Source organism: Achroia grisella, unplaced genomic scaffold, assembly GCF_030625045.1.
Source record: "Achroia grisella isolate CSIRO2021 unplaced genomic scaffold, CSIRO_AGI_Agris_v1 utg782, whole genome shotgun sequence".
Taxonomy (NCBI): Eukaryota; Metazoa; Arthropoda; class Insecta; order Lepidoptera; family Pyralidae; genus Achroia; species Achroia grisella.
The window spans coordinates 3,347,152-3,366,696 of record NW_026713022.1 but is presented as its reverse complement, the minus strand read 5'-3'; the positions used below and the strand labels follow the sequence as shown (position 1 = coordinate 3,366,696).

General features: G+C 34.3%; 1 protein-coding gene across 3 annotated transcripts; it reads left to right on the top strand.

Moving 5' to 3' along the window:
• Positions 1 to 314: 314 nt before the first annotated feature.
• Positions 315 to 17,639, top strand: LOC131851259 (GMP synthase [glutamine-hydrolyzing]). 3 transcript variants are annotated; one of them, XM_059201731.1, is made up of 16 exons: positions 315 to 440; positions 5,566 to 5,688; positions 7,924 to 8,110; positions 8,604 to 8,721; positions 9,851 to 10,004; positions 10,776 to 10,919; positions 11,385 to 11,481; positions 12,261 to 12,349; positions 12,830 to 13,023; positions 13,589 to 13,769; positions 14,085 to 14,219; positions 14,737 to 14,908; positions 15,105 to 15,222; positions 15,996 to 16,110; positions 16,849 to 17,040; positions 17,269 to 17,639. In XM_059201731.1, exons 2-16 carry the CDS (start codon positions 5,587 to 5,589, stop codon positions 17,368 to 17,370), a joined length of 2,100 nt encoding a protein of 699 aa, XP_059057714.1. In that variant the 5' UTR covers positions 315 to 440; positions 5,566 to 5,586; the 3' UTR covers positions 17,371 to 17,639. The 3 variants fall into 3 exon arrangements, with proteins under 3 accessions (XP_059057714.1, XP_059057715.1, XP_059057713.1); XM_059201732.1 differs by lacking the exon at positions 315 to 440 and adding an exon at positions 4,093 to 4,266; XM_059201730.1 differs by lacking the exon at positions 315 to 440 and adding an exon at positions 4,093 to 4,323.
• Positions 17,640 to 19,545: the final 1,906 nt, after the last annotated feature.

Genomic DNA, 19,545 nt, shown 5'->3' with positions numbered 1-19,545 from the left:
AATTTACCGAAGCATTACAAACGACAACGAAAAGACTATAAAAGTAATCGCAGAGCAAATAACCACTACGTTTTTACAAGCAATGACAAGCAAAACTTTACGAAGCGTTCACATGATCATAAAATTTTAAAATCAATATTTATGTGTCGAATTGTCTTTATTAAAAATCAATACTTACCTAATGTAATTTTCTATGTGTTCCTTAATTTTTTATTACAATTATTTTATCGATGAAAAGTATATTAAATTTATCATAAATAAGGTTATTTTAAATTTGATAATTAAAGAAATTAGTACGCATCATTAAGCTATTACAAGCACGCCACCTGACAACAATGTTTAGTACTAAAATTTTGTATTCGTAGTACTGAATGGAGAATCACATTTTTTCGTGTTTTTCATGAACTTATTCTTCTAAAATAGCGAATATTTTATTTTAGGTGAGTTTTGATATCCATAATTGACTTTAAAGAAACAGTAACGCCATAATCCAATTGATAACAATGGCTGCTTTGAATCGCGACTCTGGTTATGACCCAGAATCGAATGTCAAAGCCCGGTTTTGTTTAGAATTATCATAGCAATAGTTGCAGTTTTAATGCAAATACTCATCACTCTGGCCACATTGTTATTTTCTCATACTTTTCTATTAGAATGTTAAAATTCAATGCACACAAGAAATTATTTGGTTAGTGTTTCTACGAATACGCAAGGCGCCCGGTCTGTGATATTGTTACTGTTGCTTGCACGGAAATGCTTCAATTTATCTTATGTTATCAATTGCTTTTATCTTTTCATCTTGGACATCTTATTCCTAAATAATTCTGATAAAATGTGATAAATAAATGTATATAATATATGTGTCATGTTTTGGATCCTAAGAAAGGTATGTGACCATTCTTTTGTTAATACCTTGAAAACATTCATGTTTCAGTGTATTTACATTTACAATTCACTATCAAATCATTTGCAAGATCTCTGTACAATTACATGACATCTATTGTTTTTATAATAAGATAACCTTATTATTGTAACCTTTTCATGATATAACCATTAGCACCCGTACTACTTACTTAATAACATCATATGTTACAGTTTGATTTGTAGTCTAGAATTATATTAAATTGTGTCAGGTTGGTATACTGGTTTTAATTATTCATTTAGTGTGTTTTTGTATATCTATAAGTTTTTTTTTTAATATAAATTTTTAGTAACCTTCATCAGCATTAAAATGGTTCTGTAAATACTTACATACAATAAAATTTCTAGCTATGGAGATTTTTAAAATATTGATATTTTATTTTTTGATTTATTAAAACTTTAATGCACATATATACAAATAAAGGTGCACATGGCGGACTTAACACCTAAAGGTATTTTTTCTAGATATGTGTAATCTTTGTTCAAATATTATTTTATATGAAATAAATTCATATAAAATAATATTTTAAACATTATAAATCAAGAATATTTCAATATAAATATCAATTCATGTTATTCATATATGCAATTAAAAAATTTTTGTTGTAACATATTTTCCACCATCCATTTCAGTCTACAGATTCATACGTCTTAGCTTAACATTGTAATGTTATAACAATTATTTAAATGAGCAACATGCAAGTTTTTTTGCTCATTCTTCTTGTGACGGGACAGCTTTCCGAAGTAGTGGTAGATTAAAAAAATAAGTGAGAGAACTGAAAAAGGCCTAAATTTTATTTAATTGTACTACTACTATTATATTCTATAATAGGCAATGCCCAAAAAATAATCCCAATTGTGGACAAAAATTGTAAGTAAAATTATACAATACATTTTTGTGAACCAATCTTCGAAATTAAGACATTTTTGTTGTAGATGAATATTATTTTGTTTTCATTAACTTCCTTAAAATGTTTGATATAATAAAAACTCAATAATAAAATACCAATTTTGATTGGTATTTTATTATTGAGTATTATTAATCTTCAAATAATAATAATTATGTTATTCTGATATAGACTTTATCAGTAAATAATTACAATATAATTTATAACCGGGTAGTTACTATGTATATAATAACTATGCTTTAATTGAACAGGAAATCACAACAAAATGAAAAACAATAACAAAATGCACTTCAATATAGTGCATTTTTTTATATAAATTGAATGACAATGTTTTTTGTTTCATACACATGCCTTAGCTTTAGTATGCTTCTATCTATTAAGTTTTAACAGTTGCTTTTTTTATTTTTCACTGTATACCTTGCTTAAGTTAAGCTTCATGGGATGTAGAAGTTTACTATTCTAACACCATATCTACAATTAAAAAAGAATAATAAAAGTCACAAGATTGAATAAATAGAGGCTTTTTATGAAGTAGGTTAATAGAAATTAATAATTTAATTAAAAATTGAACTAAATATGCTAATTGTTATGATTAATGAATATTACTCAGTTACAATAACTTCTAGTAAATACCTACATAACAGTGGCTTTGTTTTGAATGTATACCTATATTTAACTGGCCTTCTCATTTATTTCATGAGTGGACATTACAAATCACCGTTTAACCACAACTCAGTAACATCCCTCAGCTGGACACGTGTCTTACTTGATAAGAGTAGTAATCAACACTACTACAATATTAATTTCGATTATTATCAACATAAGTTTACTCATTCATCGTCCAATACCAGATAATAACAAACCTTAGGGTTTGATTATGTTACGCAGTTTTTAACAATTAGCTACTCGCCCCGGCTTCGCCCGGGTGTACATGTATTATACATATAAACATTCCTCTTGAATCACTCTATCCATTAAAAAAAACCGCTTGAAAATCCCTTGCGTAGTTTTAAAGATTTAAGCATATATAGGGACAGACAGACAGCGACTTTGTTTTATACTATGTAATGATTTACAATTGAGACTGATTAAATCTTGAATTTTACTATTATTATTATACCATTAAATCATTTAACAATTCATTTAGTACAGATTGTAACAGCACCTCTCAAATGCTTCAAATAAAATCGCAAACTTATAGTCTGCTTGATTTTTAATCGAGAATTGTTAGCAACGTAACGCAGTTGCTAATACTTATTATAGATGCGACAGTAGCTCTGTATGTCTCGCCAATAACTCTGCCAATTCGATTTCATACCAAAACTACTGAACCGATTTAAATTAAATTTCGTAGTCTAGACCATGAGTTTTAATGCGATAAGGGGTCAACTTCTTTATCGCATTAAAACTCAGGGTCTCTCACTATCACTCAGGGAGATGAAAGATTGTATGGAAGTATCGTCATTTTTAAAGCTAAAAGCATGAAACTTACTTCTTTATTAAATTTATAATACAGAATAATATAATACAGAAATAATCTATACTTATAAATAAAATTAGATGTCTGTTCGTAATATTGAAATAACCGTTTTTTACTGCATGGATATGAATATAAATATGGTACACACATTAAAACATTTTTTACAATTTTTGTCTGACTGTCTGTTTGTTCCGACTAATCTCTGAAGTGGCTGGACCAATTTTGACGGGACTTTTTTTGTGAATAAACTGGTAAACATTTTTAAAAAGAGGCCTTGTCCTGGATTGATACTAATTATCTTAACAATAAAAACAATGTGTAACAACTACAAAATGGCAGGTAGCTGATATAATAACGAGTAACTTAGGATAATTTTATTTTAGAAAAATAAACTTAAATTCCACGCGGACGAAATCGCGGGTGCAGCTAGTATTAAAGATTGCTTTACTTGGTCAAGGCCAATATTTTACGCACGACGATGAAGTCGCGGGCACAACTAGTATAATACATAAAGCACCTGAATTTAAACGATCGCGTTTATTTAATGGACCTCCAATTATTATATTGCAGTAATAAGGCCACCTATGATATATTGTTTGTGCCTCTTTTTTACTGTATGTTGCAAATAAAGTATCCATCGATCTATTAAAATGTTATACACCTGAGATAAAAATGTCAATTGGAAAGCTATTCTGTACTTGGCCAATGTTTGTATACTCTTCATGTGTGGGATGTTTGCTATAAATAAACGCCGTCTTGGACCAAACTACGCGATTTCGTCCTATCATGATGTACTTTTATTCACACTGTCACTACGTGCAGTATTGGATTTTCGTTTGAAATGTCTTTTGTGTGACAATATCGTTATAACCCGCCGTTGTTGTTAAGTACTGTTGTTTGTGGATGACTTGTGCATTCTGCTTTTGAAGATGCCTAGTACTAGCGGTGGTGTAAACTGTATGTGTTATATACCTTTGTGTTGTGATGTTTGGCATTAAAAATTTTCTGTTTAAGGTATAGTGTATTAATAGTATTTTTTATTTTATTACTGCCAAGACAACAGACATATTCCTCTTGTTGATATATACATACGTAAGTTTACGTATTTTTTTTTCTATACCTAAAATTTATTTTATTAAACCAACTTCACTCCAAATGAAAAGGCAAAATTTTTTTCTCGACTTAATTGTATACGATATACTCGCTAATACTGCATTAATGTATTTTGTCCTTTTATTTCTATCTATCTTCCGTTTGAGTACTCACAATCTGTTTTCTATGGGCTATATTTAGTAAATAATCTCCCCATGTCTTTATAATACACTAGGGACTTGCCCTTGCTTCACACAAGTGTACAGAGTATGCAACTGACATCGTATAACTATGTGGATGTATTAAACACATAAATCATCAATAAATTCTCTAAATTATAGTGAAAACCGTATCAAAATCGGATGCGTAATTTAGAAAAAGTAAACAGACAGACAGACAAAGACAGACCAGCTTTTGTTTTATACTATTAAAATGATAAAGAAGATGCATGTAATAATAATTATTGATTTATATGCTATTGTATATTATCTATTATTGTCTGTCTTTTTTTTTAAATGACTAATTTTGAGCAATAAACAATTTCGATAAAAGAACGATAAGATTGTTTACTCATGCTATGTACATAGGAAAATAGTGTGTTTCTGATTTTTTTTTAGTGTAAAATATAAATATGTTTTGTTGGTGGTGTAAACGTAGATTGGTGTGTTGTGAAAGTATATAATATCCAGTATAATCGCCATGACATTTCTAATTGATGATCATGTGATTAATATGTGTGATGGGGTGATGATGTGAAGTCTGTAATGTGGATGTGGGTCAATGTGCTCCCTCTAATATGGTTGTTTGCAATGATGGCTGGCTCATCCATCATACTCGTGAACGGGTGCTTGTGGGGACTGGTTTGTTCGGGTTACGAACATTGATTAGAATATTTGCTTTTAACAAAATATTAATTAAAACTTCCGACTTATTATTATGTAGCTCTTTTATTACTTGACGACAGAATGTGAAAACAAATTAATATATTTTCTTTGGAAGAAAACAGAATACATTCATAATATATATAATTATATAATACGAATCAATAGCACATTGACATTTTGCATTGTGCATTTTGTTGTCGACTTTACAACGGCGTGGGGTGTGGCCCAAAAGCTCCTTGTAAATAAAAACACGTGTTTATATTACATTTTTGTTGTGCAGTGCTGCTGGCGAGTTGGCGAGATGCACACAGCCACTGCAGACGGGCAGTACCGCGGCGCCAACGGTTCCTCACACGGTCGTGACAAACTCGCCATATTAGATGCTGGCTCCCAGTACGGAAAGGTAAGTTTCAATTACTTATTACAAATTTTACCTAGTCACTATAGGACTTCATCCGTACGTCGTGGAATTTCCAAATATTCGCACTGACCGGCAACTCATCCACGAACCCATTGAAATATGCTCACAAAATTTCATCCAAACCGATCCAGCCGTATAGGAGCAGTTAGGTGATAAGCGCACGTACAGAAAAATTATGTATATATTCTATAATAAGTAATAGATGTCTTTATTAAAACACTAGACATTACTAGTTGTAACCCACGACACACCTTGCTTGAATACGGCTAATAAATATAGTAACAATTTATCTTCGTACCAATTGTCTTTTCGGCCCATCATCCATCCACTCATCCTCACAAACTTCCCTTTATAATATTAATAGTAACTTATTACAAGTTCTTTTCTATGTATATTCTTTTTGTTATTGTAACTGGGAAGTAAAGAAAGAGTGGTGTCAATGAGTTTAGACAACATTCTGATACGTCTTCCCTAGAGCAAAGATTTAGTGCAATAAACACCTCTACTTACTTTAGTATGAACGCAGAGCTACGCGTTGCACGACAATTTTTTTCGTCTATTTTTTATATTGTGTACTTCGGATTCCACTCTATGTAAATAAGAAGGTGCGGAGTCATGATCTAATTCTTCGAAATAGCAACCAATGATTAATTATAGAATAATTGCTATGGATCATCAGGTGGGCTCAACTTATAAAAGTTAAGAGCCCACCTATTCCAGTTACATAATATCTTTATGTATAAAAGTTACTTATCACGTTGTTTGTCCGCGATGGACTTCTTAACTACTGAACCGTGCAAATTTGATTTGCACATTGTGTGCAATTTAATCCAACTTGAAAGATAGGATAGCTTGCATCTCAATTTATAGGCTATTATTTTATTATTATTTTATTCAAGAACTTTAGATTAGCACAGCAACACGTGGCCGGGTCTGCTAGTATATATATATATATATAATGTGAGGGGTGAGATCCCCCCTTTTATAGTATCGTCGATAAAATATAACGTATGATACGTGGTTCAATAATCGTTATTCCGTAAACAGACACTTTGTATAAGTAAATGAAATGATAATTCTTTATTATCCTTCTAACATACACAATTGTGTACAAATATATAAACAGGTAGTAACATACAACAATGAACAAGAAAAAGAGGCAATATTGAATGTATTATGTAGGTATAAACCTACGTAAATATTATACTATAATCGTAATCCATTCAGTTTACCCAATGTCTATAAAAACGAACGGTTTTCAATAATAAAATTTGGTATGAAGAAATATTAAATTCTGTAATTATTGATGGTGCCTGACCGAACTTGACTTTATTTGTGCTAGTTTTGCACAAATATGAGACTATATGTTTACCTTTTGTTTCGCCAGTAAATTAGCTAAAACTAAGAAAATCTCGAATTCTAATATAATTGATACTAGAACTGCTGTTTCAATATTGGCCAAAATTTAAACAGATTTTTAGTAAAAAGTTATATTAGTTTTTTTTTTAGTTACTAATTGAAAAGTATTCCACTAACCGATACTTTCTGAGATTATTATAAATGAAAGTTAAATATAATATATCACAGAGAAAATATATTGACGGCCACACGCTCATTGAAATTTGCGGTTTAGCACACTGCTATACTTCCGATGAATGGTCACGGTTAGATTCCTATCATGATATAAATATTTGTATTCATGTATATTGTTATGTACTTGTATTTATGGGTGTTTCTATGTATCTGTGTATTTAAAAAATGTATTTAAGTACTTCTATCATTTATTTAGTAACCTTAACACAAGCTATGCTTAATTTGGTACTAGATAGCGCTGTGTGAATTGTCCAGGGTTATTATTATCATTTATATTCATGACTATGATAGTTTGCATCGGTCTGAGTGTTTTCTATGTGTATTATGTATGTATGTATATCAGTTGTATAGTATCCATAACACAAGATCTGTGACTGGATTACGTTGTGTGAATTGTCCAAAGATATGCCATATGCGATAAAATAAAAAATAATGTTAGGGGTGGTCAATCGTTATCACTTAGGAGTATGAAAAATAGATAGTAGCCGATTCTCAGAACTACTGAATATGTATTGCATATAAAATTGCATAAAAATCGGTCGTACCGTTTCGGAGGAGTATGGTAACTAACATTGTGACACAAGAATTTTGTATATAAGATTATTATGTTATTTGTCTCTATAGGTTATAGACCGACGGGTCCGAGAACTATGCGTGGAGTCAGACATTTTGCCGCTGGACACTCCGGCCTACCACCTCAAGGAGGCTGGCTACCGGGCCATCATCATATCCGGCGGACCCAACTCGGTATACGCCGAGGATGCTCCAAGATATGACTCGGACATATTCAAAATTGGATTACCAGTGTTAGGTATTATTTAATAATACTAATAGTCGCCAAAAGGTCGTAATTCCAAACCATCATTATTTTAAATTATAACATTGAAATTTTATTAAGATGCTATTGTCAAAGTAGTAAGAGAAGTGCAAAAAGCTAATATTTATAGAAGTATGTGTGTGTGTCATAATATTGTATTGTAAAGTGTCTAATGTTTTTTTTTTTATTGATTTAAACTATTTATATGCATAATTTAAAAAAAAATAGCATTCTGCACTACTTCTCTATATAAACTATACTTGTGCAACATTTTATACTCTATCCGTCCGCGCAATTTTGTGTCCGTTTGTTTAATGCTAAACGGATGCTAATTTAATTTTGTATGATATATATACATATATCTTTAATTTATAAAAGAAACTAGAAGGGGGTAAATTTACGGGATAAGTTACGGGTAACGGCTAGTGCACTATATGAGTGAAGTTTAAAAAAAAAGGAAAATAATAATGATTTTACTTCATTTCAGGTATTTGTTACGGTATGCAAATGCTCAACAAAGAGTTTGGTGGCTCAGTTCTGCGGAAAGAGGCTCGTGAGGATGGCCAGTTCGAAGTTGAAGTGGAGACAACCTGCCCACTTTTCAAGTTAGTTTGTTTATCTCACTATATACCATATATAACCAGCTACTCGCTCCGGTTTCGCCCTGGTGTACATGTATTATAACACTCATACATTACACATAAACCTTCCTCAAATGCATTAAAATCCGTTGCGTAGTTTAAAATATATAAACGAACAGACAGCGGAAGCGCCTTCATTCTATACTATGTAATATGTCTGAGAACAGTAGTTAAACTTATCCCTAAAAGGATATTTTATCAAACATCAGACTGGGCAAAGTGGTAAACTGAAATACAGTAAAATATAATTATAACTAGCTGACTCCCCATACGGTGTTTTGCCACATAAATTAATAACGCTCTTAAAAAATAGGGGTTGGTGATAGACGGGTGAAAATTTTGGGTTGTATGTATTTTTATGTCACATTATAAGAAAATAATTTAAAAAATTAAATTAAATTTTGGGTTGTATGTATTTTTATGTCACATTATAAAAAAATAATTTTATCACAATAATAAAAAAAAATGTTAAGGGTTGACAACCCTTATCACTTCTCCTTCCTTAGCCGATTCTCAGACCTACTGAATATGCATATTAAATTTCATAAAAATCGGTCAAGTCGTTTCGCAGAAATATGGTAACTAACATTGTGACACGAGAATTTTATATAATTACTAGCTGTCCCGGCAAACGTTGTTTTGCCTTAAAATAAAAAAAAATTTAGGGGTTAGATATATATACTCACAAAATTTCATGAGAATCGGTCAAGCCGTTTCGGAGAAGTATGGGAACGAAAACTGTGACACAAGAATTTTATATATAAGATTATGTTATATATATAATACTTTGCTAATACTTGTCGTTAAAAATATATAATTTTAACAAAAAGGATTTTCTTTTTGTTTTGATATATGTATACGAGGGTATAAATAAACGTATGCCGGTATTTATTCATTATGTTGTCTAAATCGCTATGAAAAAATACATTACATTAATAACCTTTGGTAAAAAAAACCTTAATATTAATTAATCATACATATGAGTTTATGTACAAAGACATCTTTCAAAAGTACAGTCAGAATATGTACTCATTCCATTTTAGCTGTTCAAAAGACTACATACAGTATAAATATTATATTTATATTTTTTCAGTCGATTAGAAAAATTACAGCCAGTGTTGCTGACACACGGTGACAGCGTGCAGAAAGTTGGCGAGAGGTTCCGCGTGGGCGCGCAGTCGTCTAACCTCATAGCCGCCATATACAACGAACAAATGCGACTGTACGGTGTTCAGTTTCATCCAGAGGTTCGTTGAAACATTTCTAAACAATGTCACAATTGCTGCCTTTAAGTGTTATAGTATACATTCTTTCTTTCATGTGCGCGATTAGGAGCGTGCACTTTACCTTTTACGCGTATGTTTAAAGCCATTTGACTTTTAAAATTTTATTTTTTACTACCTGTTACCGCGGTTTCACCCGCGTGAAATTTATAGCCTATATGTTATTCTGATGTATAAGCTATAATACTGTAAAGTTTCATTAAAATCCGTTCAGTAGTTTTTGCGTGAAACAGTAACAAACATCCACCCATACTCACAAACTTTCGCGTTTGTGAGTATGGGTGGATGGGTGGTAATTGGAAATATTATTAATATTTCCAATTATCCACCATACTCCCAAACGCGATTCGTGGAAGTATTAATAAAATTACACAGATTTTATGTTCCAAAGCCACATTTAAGATATATTAGATATATATATCATCAATAACTCTATAATAGTTTTTGCTCTGTAGTCAATAGGCCTCTATTTTGTGGTGATTAATAATGATTATAAAAAGATGCTAAAGCACGCACGCACCCACTATTGTAAAATGCGGAAATGGACGAGCTGGCGGCACGCGCGATCTAGGGAATGTAGACAATGAGAACTTGTATTTCTTTGTCTACATTTACATAGATATTCTTTCCTGCGTTTCAGATTCCTCGATCCATTTATATGATTACTTTCCATCAGGTGAACCGTAACCTTGTTTGTCATTCCACTTATTTAAAAAAAACGTTTGTTATTCACAGGTGGACCTAACTCCCAAAGGGAAGCAAATGCTATCCAATTTCCTGTTCGATATCGCGGGGCTGTCTCGCTCGTTCACGCTGCGCTCGCGACGAGATGCCTGCATACAGTACATACGTGACACAGTCGGCGAGAACAAAGTGCTCGTATGTATAATACATATTACGATTGTATATATTTACCAGCGGAAGTTAAAAATATAGATATATAGGTACTTAACATATTAAGCATAAGAAATTATGTGCCTACCAAAAGATTATCTGGAAGAAATTAGTGATTTGCTATCGCGGCTCAGAAGCTCTTGAGTTCAATTTAACCCACATTAAAAAAAACACGTATATCTGACCACTTGTACAGATTTGGAAGCACCACAGATTTACCCTCCGCCATATTGGATTCACATATAGGCACTGAAATGTGAGGAAAAGTCAAATAATAATTGGCAATTCTTCTTACTACTATATCTGGGATAACTATGATAATAAATATGTATTTATTTACTATTATAGTTATTCCTATGTATAAATAAACTATAATAGTTTTACTATTATATTATGGCATCATTGGTCCATTTGTTAGTAATATTTTTTATAGTAAAAATCATATCTTAGGTTTTGGTAAGCGGCGGTGTGGACTCCACAGTATGCGCAGCCCTGCTCCGCACCGCCTTACGTGAAGATCAAGTCATCGCCTTACACATTGACAATGGTACGTTCATAACTATATTATTATTGACGGCATTGAAATTGTTTGTATTGATTTGGGGTTTCTATGATATATTATGTTTATATTTACAAAAAAATCTAAGCATTTATATATATATATATATATATATATATTTTATATCTCTAAACATTGTATATTTATATTTTATTGAGTGTAGTATAAGCATCATAATTTGTTTAACTTATATCACATTTCGGTTGGGGGCCCGGTGATCTGTATTACAGGTTATACCTATTTCAGCACCAACTCCTCACAGCAAATCGATTAAAATAATAAATTTAAGCATTTTACTACAAAGAATGTTGTTGCTATCATGTTTGTGAGGAGAAATAAAAAAAATCAATTATTGTCTAGCACCCATAAGACAAGCTTACCTTGGGACTAGATGGCGCTGTGTAAATTGCCCAGGAGTATTGCTATTTTTATAACTGTGTGTCTGTCTACGTCTAACAGATATGTGATGTCTCATCACATATCTGTTAGGCGTAGACAGAATTCAAAATCAGCGGTAGTGAAAAAGAATATTATTCTTCAAAAGAACTTATGTTTATTTACATAAAAAAATCTGTTCTATTCTAATATAATAGTCCCCGAGGCTGGATTTCATTAGTCATTTCCTCTTTTTCTCATCCCTCTCCTCGGCGTTACGTAATAATATTACTTATATTGTAATAATATTTTTGTAATTACATACTATTTCTAAATTTAGTTTACTTTAGTACTGACTATATGTTAAAATTCTATTTTTATACTTTTTACAGGTTTCATGCGCAAAAATGAAAGTAGTAAAGTGGAAAGAAGCCTTAGAGATCTCGGTGTACGTTTACACGTGATTAATGCGGCTCATCAGGTATATTACATAATATATGTTATATTGAGAGAAAAAGTTTGATTCTATAGTTGTTGCTAATTTATTTATTTTTATATACATTTATATAAATCGAAGCTTGATGTTAACACTCTTAACTCTGCCATCAAAGAACTTTAAATTTACATGTTTAGACATACATTTACTGACTGACTCAAGTGAATTCATGCTATTTTACAGTTTGTACCCACATGACACAAAAATTTAAATATTTTGCTTTTCTTTAAATAAGGCAATAAGCAATAGGCAATAATTTTGTTCTTTATGTCTGAATCTGTTTTCCGAATATTTTAAATACTGCTCCGGTGGATTCAAAAAATTTGACCCTTCGAAAGTGCTAATATTTAAGTCTATTTGAAAAAAGACGTATTTTAGACCTCTTCTATTTGATGTTGTATGTACGCTCGCACAGATATTGAAGGTTAAGCATAAGAAATGGTGTTGAATAGTAGTGGTTGTCAGTTCCGGCAGGGCAGCACCGTGGTGCGGGAGGGGTCGTCCCCGGCGGGCGGCGGCGGCGCGGGGGCGACCGCGGGGGGCCGCGCGCGCCACACGCCGCTGCTGTGCCACGCCACCGCGCCGGAGGACAAGCGCAAGATCATCGGCGACGTGTTCATACGCATCGCAGAGCAGGCCGTCCACGATCTACATCTACAGTTAGTATCACATTACTCTTATTTATTTATTTATCAGGCATCAAACCAAATTGAACCTACGGTGTACGTCTGTGCGGAAGTGGTAGTAGCTGCAACTGAGATTCTCCCAGATCTTAAAGAGAATTCTTAAGGCATATTAGTTATAATCAACTCGGAAATTTATAACTTCTCAAATTTACCAACACAACGACAATACTCTATGTGTACACCCTAATAAGCTAGTTATTGACTACTCAACCCTCCCAAAACACATGAAAAGAACACATGCATTAAATTTACGCTAGAGGACCTCATTACATAATAAGTCGTGCACAATGACAGCTGACTCACATTGTCATCTGCCAACCAATCTAATTATAGTAAACATACTGACAGAGGATATACAAAGAATAAAAAAATATAAACACTTTGTTGCAATTGCATATCTTTGAGTGTCACTAACAATGATTACTATAGACTAGTAGCATGTTATATATCGTGACAGATAGGGCTGTATCGACTTTGTTCCTTTGACTTCAGCATAATAAAAAAGCTAAAAATCGTATATAGATAGTATCATATACAGGGAGGACCACGTACTACTCGGACAGGGCACCCTTCGGCCGGACCTGATCGAGTCCGCGTCGTCGATGTGCTCCAACAACGCGGCCACAATCAAGACCCATCACAACGACACAGAGCTGGTGCGGCTGCTGAGGCAGCGCGGACGGGTCGTTGAACCCCTCAAGGACTTCCACAAAGACGAGGTAATCAATTGTCTACTAATTACTTTTTAAATAAAAATATACAATTCTAATTTTAAATCTATTTATTGTTTTTCTAAATTTAATTCTATTTTTTGTAAACTCCGTTTCTGGTTCGATCCTATTTTGAAAATTCTTTCACTGTTTGAAAGGCATATTACCTCCAAGTTCTTAGGCTATATATGGTATGTTATATGGCGGAGCTGGGCCTGCCGGCGGCGCTGGTGGAGCGACACCCGTTTAAATATAATATGGTCGATGTCGGTACCGGTCAGATGATGATCTGTGATGTGGTGGTGTGGTGGTGTTGTGGTGCAGGTGCGCGCGCTGGGCGCGGAGCTGGGTCTGCCGGCGGCGCTGGTGGAGCGGCACCCGTTCCCGGGCCCCGGGCTGGCCGTGCGCGTGCTCTGCCAGGACGAGCCCTACACCGACCGGGACTTCGCGGAGACCCAGGTGACCACCTACAATATCTTTATTTCTATCGTGTGAAAAAGACCGCGCCCCTGCCGGAAGGGTCACGTGGTGTGTGGAAAATACAATGAATAAAATTATAATAATACCAATCTCTCGTTTATGTTGGTTGAATCTATGAGAGATGCGCTTTGATAAGTTCGCATCCTCTTGACCCCTGCAAATTATTTTTGTACTCATTGTCCCTTCTTTGCGCTTTCTTCTCCTTAAGACGCAGCGGAAGAAACTCCCGCAGCCTCCTAAAATCCTTCTCCATAGACACCAAATCTGGATAGTCCAGAACGTCCACTTCGCCCTCAGCGCTATGTATCCCTCCCAACAGTATCCCCCTTAGGTCTGAATAGAGCGAGCTCTCCCACAAAACGTGAGGGAGGCCTTTCTCCGACTCCCCACAACTACTCTCATGGCCATGTCCAGACAGGTTCTGGGACGTCTCGTAATCGGGTTCTGCCCATGGAGACGCCAACCTAATATATATGATCTGTATCGGTGTGGGCAGGTTATAGTGAAGATAATGGTGGAGTACGCGTCGATGTGCATGAAGTCGCACGCGCTGCTGGGGCGCGTGGCCAACGCCTGCAGCGCCGCAGACCAGGCCGAGCTCAAGCGGATCTCGTCGTCGTCGCCCGTCGCCGCCACGCTGCTGCCGCTGCGCTCCGTCGGCGTACAAGGTCACACCTACTATACTCGTAGCGACGTTCACTGCGCTGTGACGCATTCCGTCCGTTCTGCTATCTGTACAGATAGTATGGTAGACATTAGGGTTACAGTTTTGTAAATAAATAATACATTTAACACTGTTAAAATACTAGAAAACGAGTGATTTAGTTAGGTAGTACTTATTGATCATTGTTTAATTAATTATAGGTGACGGACGGACGTATAACTACGCGGTGGCGTTATCAACGGAACGCTACCCGCCCGACTGGAAAGACATGTCCTACCTCGCCAAAATGATCCCTCGCGTCTGCCACAACGTCAACAGGTCTGTGAAACATTTAGGACAAATTATATGTACCGCAAAATTACTTCTTAGCAATGTTCCGATTGGAAGGGCATGTGAAATGGTAACATTCTAGAAAATTATTAATATATTATATAAGTGCGTTCTGATGGTCATAATACATGAGGCGAAACTGCAGCGTAGTAGAGCCCAGTGTGTTAAATACGCGTATCATATCGTACGACGTTTTTCAATACACTTGATATTAAATAAGCTCAACCATAAAACTGTGATGCACTCTTTCGGGCCGTATTACTTTTTTAAACCAGCGCGCTGCCTACTGGCTGAAAAATAATAGAGCTATTTTATGAGCTGCTTTATACACAGAAAACTAGTGAAATATCTCGTAATATAGGCATGTCGGCTTTATAGACATTTCATTTGCTAGTACTAAATGAGATTTATAGAGATAACTCCCGTAACGTCCCGGCAAACGTTGTTTTGCCATATAAATTAATAACGCTATAAAAAAATAGGGGTTGATGATAGGAGGGTGAAAATTTAGGATTGTATGTATTTTTGTATGTTGTATCATAAAAAATAGTAATTAAAAATTATGTCTAAAAAATTTAAAAATAATTAGGGGTGGACTGCCCCTAACATTTAGGGGGATGAAAAATAGATGTTGGCCGATTCTCAGACCTACTCAATACGCTCACAAAATTTCATGAGAATCGGTCAAGCCGTTTCGGAGGAGTATGGGAACGAAAACTGTGACACGAGAATTTTATATATAAGATAATGCTTGTTTGCAGGGTTTGTTACGCATTCGGAGGTATAATTAAGGAACTAGTGACAGACATAACGCCAACATTCTTAACACAACAAGTTATATCAACTTTACGTCAGGCCGACGATATCGCCATGCAGGTGAGTATTTGACTAATGTTTCTAGTATAAATATTAAAACACTAGCTGTGCCCGCGGTTGCACCCGTGTGTAATTTACAGCCTATATGTTATTTTGATGTATAAGCTATATTATTGTAAAGTATCATTAAAATCCATCCATATTCACATACTTACGCATTTATATTGGTAAGATTCCATGTGAATATTTCGCTTATAGTTTTCCAAGCCAGGATCTCAATTCTTTAACAATTATCCTCTCAATATTTATATTGTTAACCGACTCTTAAGAGGAATAATTTTTTGGTAAATAAATGTATTGTAGTAGAAAACACTGCTGGTACTAACATTGACATCGTTACTCCAGTCAGCTCGTGACCACGGTTAGTGCAACCTAGTCGAAAAGCCGAGAGTGATAAATATCTTTATTAAGCATACAATTTTTCGTGTTAAGACCCTGTTAACAAATAAATAATGTATATTAAACGCGTAAGTTATATGATTATTGAATAAATATCGATTCTATTCTATTTTGATCTATTGTATATATATGAATTAATATACATATATATAGTTAAGTCCCTTTTGTATTTGTTTTTTTTTTTTTTGCACAATAAAGTTATTATTATTATTATTGTAAATCTGATTGAGATAAGTGTTCACCTACCGATGTTTGATGATGATGATTGTAACACGTGTTGGTCTAAGCTGCATCTTAACGCTGCACGTACCGATGTTTGATGATGAAGTTCTGTACCAGGTGCTGGTATCGAGCGGCATCGTATCGCGCGTGGCGCAGATGCCCGTGGTGCTGGTGCCGCTGCACCTGGACCGGGACGCGGCGGTGCGCGCGGCGTCGTGCCAGCGCTGCATCGTGCTGCGGCCGTTCCTCACGGCTGACTTCATGACGGGCCTGCCCGCGCTGCCCGGCTCCGACGCCATGCCGCAGGACGTTAGTATACACTCGCAGACTTCTTACCGTTCCATATCTATGAGTCTGCTGCGACTCGTACGACCTGGATGCTACGATATATACATGATAAGTCTGGCCTGCTCGCTAACATCATTTAATGAGTTCTCGGTCATATTATCTTTGCAATGTCATTAACGAGAGTAATGTTTGCTATATTTTACATTATTGTACCATTTTAAACTAATATTGTTCCCAAATTGTCCACAGGTACTAGACAGAATGCGTAAGGAATTAATGAGCGTGCCAGGCATATCCCGCGTGCTCTACGACCTAACTCCGAAGCCACCTGGCACCACAGAGTGGGAATGATCGCGCCCATAGCCTTCCTTTTATATATTTTTTTACTAAACGAATGCACCCGTGGGGCAGTGGCTCTAGTTTCTTAATACTGCACGAAGCCCTACATAGAAAACGAAAACCCAACATGCACAAACACATACAAAATTGACTCTTAAATACAACAGTACATGGTCGTAAACGGTTTGCGAAAATGAAAGCCAAGTATAGAACAATGTAACTGAAAACTTTCCCAATGAAGCAAATTGCAGTAGTGAAATTTTTTAGTCTGTTTCATTTATAAGGAATCATTATCTGTTTCATATGAACTCCGCGGTTACTTGATCTATGTTATATGAAAAGTTCTAAATTTGACTCTTTGGTGAAAGTCAGTACTCTCATTAGTACCTGTTTTTCTATTTTGTTGATATCAATACAATTAACAATGTACATTGCTGATACAATATTAATTCTGCGTACATGAAATCCTGGTTCGATTTTAACAATATATTTATGAGTTGTAGCAACAAAATATATTTAATTTCCACCTTTGTTAGAACTTAGCATGATTAACAATAAATGTCATTGTTTAGTTACAAATGAATATAGATTAGAAATTTTAAAGTGCCGCTTTTTACACTGTGCACATTGGGTTTTTATGTATGTAAACACATGAAGTGCCCATTCTGGCATTGAAATTCAAATTACCACTTTCATATTTTCTATCTAGTTGTATTTAAGATGTTTTAGACAGATATGAAAGTTGGCCAAGTGTGAATTGAACTGTAAATGTAGTAAATTAATATACCTACCGATTGTTGTTATACATAATAGTATATTTAATTGGCTTTTATTAGTTTACCCCAATTGTTTGTTAATATATTAGATAATCAGTCTTGTTACAAGTTTGTATTATGCAATAATAAAGTGCCTAATAGCCGAATGCCTGAACTATGTCCACTTTTTAATTTTACTGTAACAATTGATTGTATATCTATACAGGTTCCAATGACCGCGATAAATGAATTTTCTGTTGCATTATAATGGTTTTATTTTATGTTTTATAATATGAAATCCTGTATAGATTTGAATGTTACACATGATATTAGTTGATTATTAGTTAATGCCCATACCACGGGAATAGTTAAAAAGCTACTTTAGCCCACTAGAATATGATTCATTATGTATAAACTTACGTAAGTGCTGATAATGATCTGCTGAGTAACTACTTCAGCAATAAATATTACAAGTCCTAAAAATTTCTCGTGAGTTCATACAAAATAAATCACAAGGAAAATAGCAAAAGAGGCCTAGTTATCTCGGATTGGTATAAGAAATTAATCCTATTTGCGGTACTCGTAAAGTGGCTATTTTACCCTCTTGTCCACATCTATAACAACTGAAATGTTAACCCAACAACAGTATTCAACCAATATTTTTCAAAATGTTTTATGTTCTAGTTTAACAAACTGTTCAACTGTTTGCCTACAATATCCCACGAAGTCATTTTTGAGCAATATATTTCCTATCTGATGTTTATGATTGCAAAAGTGTTAAATAATATTTTAGATCCAAATCCACTTTTTTAAGGCCTGTACAGACAAGGGATTTAGGTAAACATGATAAGAAGGAAAAGTGACCGTTACACTGTCCGATCGATTTTTCATTTCGTTTCAACATTGGTGAATCAGTTTCGTCAGTGAACTTGTCGGAAACCAAACCGCGTTTATGAGTAGGAAATGTTGTTGATTTATCGTTCTATAAACCATAATATTGCCTAGATGGTGTTGCAGATTTTTCTGAAATACACAACAGGCTTATAATTTATTAATTAATTTAGCAGAAAAGAATTATTCATTGCGTATTGCATACTAATGATTTTTGATCGGAAACTATTGTATTTTGAATTACACAAATAATAAGTGAAGCATCTTCCCTCGTTTGCGCTGATATTTTATGTTACAGATATATCAGCTAGACCACTGCCCAGTATTTGAAGTAAATACCTAATGTAAATACATCGGTGTAACACAAGATACATTCGCGTAACATGTTATCGTTAGCTCCACTGATCAATCACATTTGTATCGTGTAGAGTACAGCCGCTTTAAATAGTTCCTTTTGACAGCACAAAATGTAATTATATATGATAGAAATATCAATAAATTATGCTACTATAAGATCTGTCAAAACGAGCCTTTTAACCCG

What these genes read in the sequence shown, in the direction of transcription:
- LOC131851259 (XM_059201730.1), top strand. Translation starts at nt 4,294, where the DNA reads ATGTTTGGCATTAAAAATTTTCTGTTTAAG. An exon ending in GTCCACGATCTACATCTACA is followed by an intron (nt 13,024 to 13,588) that starts GTTAGTATCACA and finishes TATCATATACAG; the next exon opens with GGAGGACCACGTACTACTCG. An exon ending in CCGACGCCATGCCGCAGGAC is followed by an intron (nt 17,041 to 17,268) that starts GTTAGTATACAC and finishes AATTGTCCACAG; the next exon opens with GTACTAGACAGAATGCGTAA.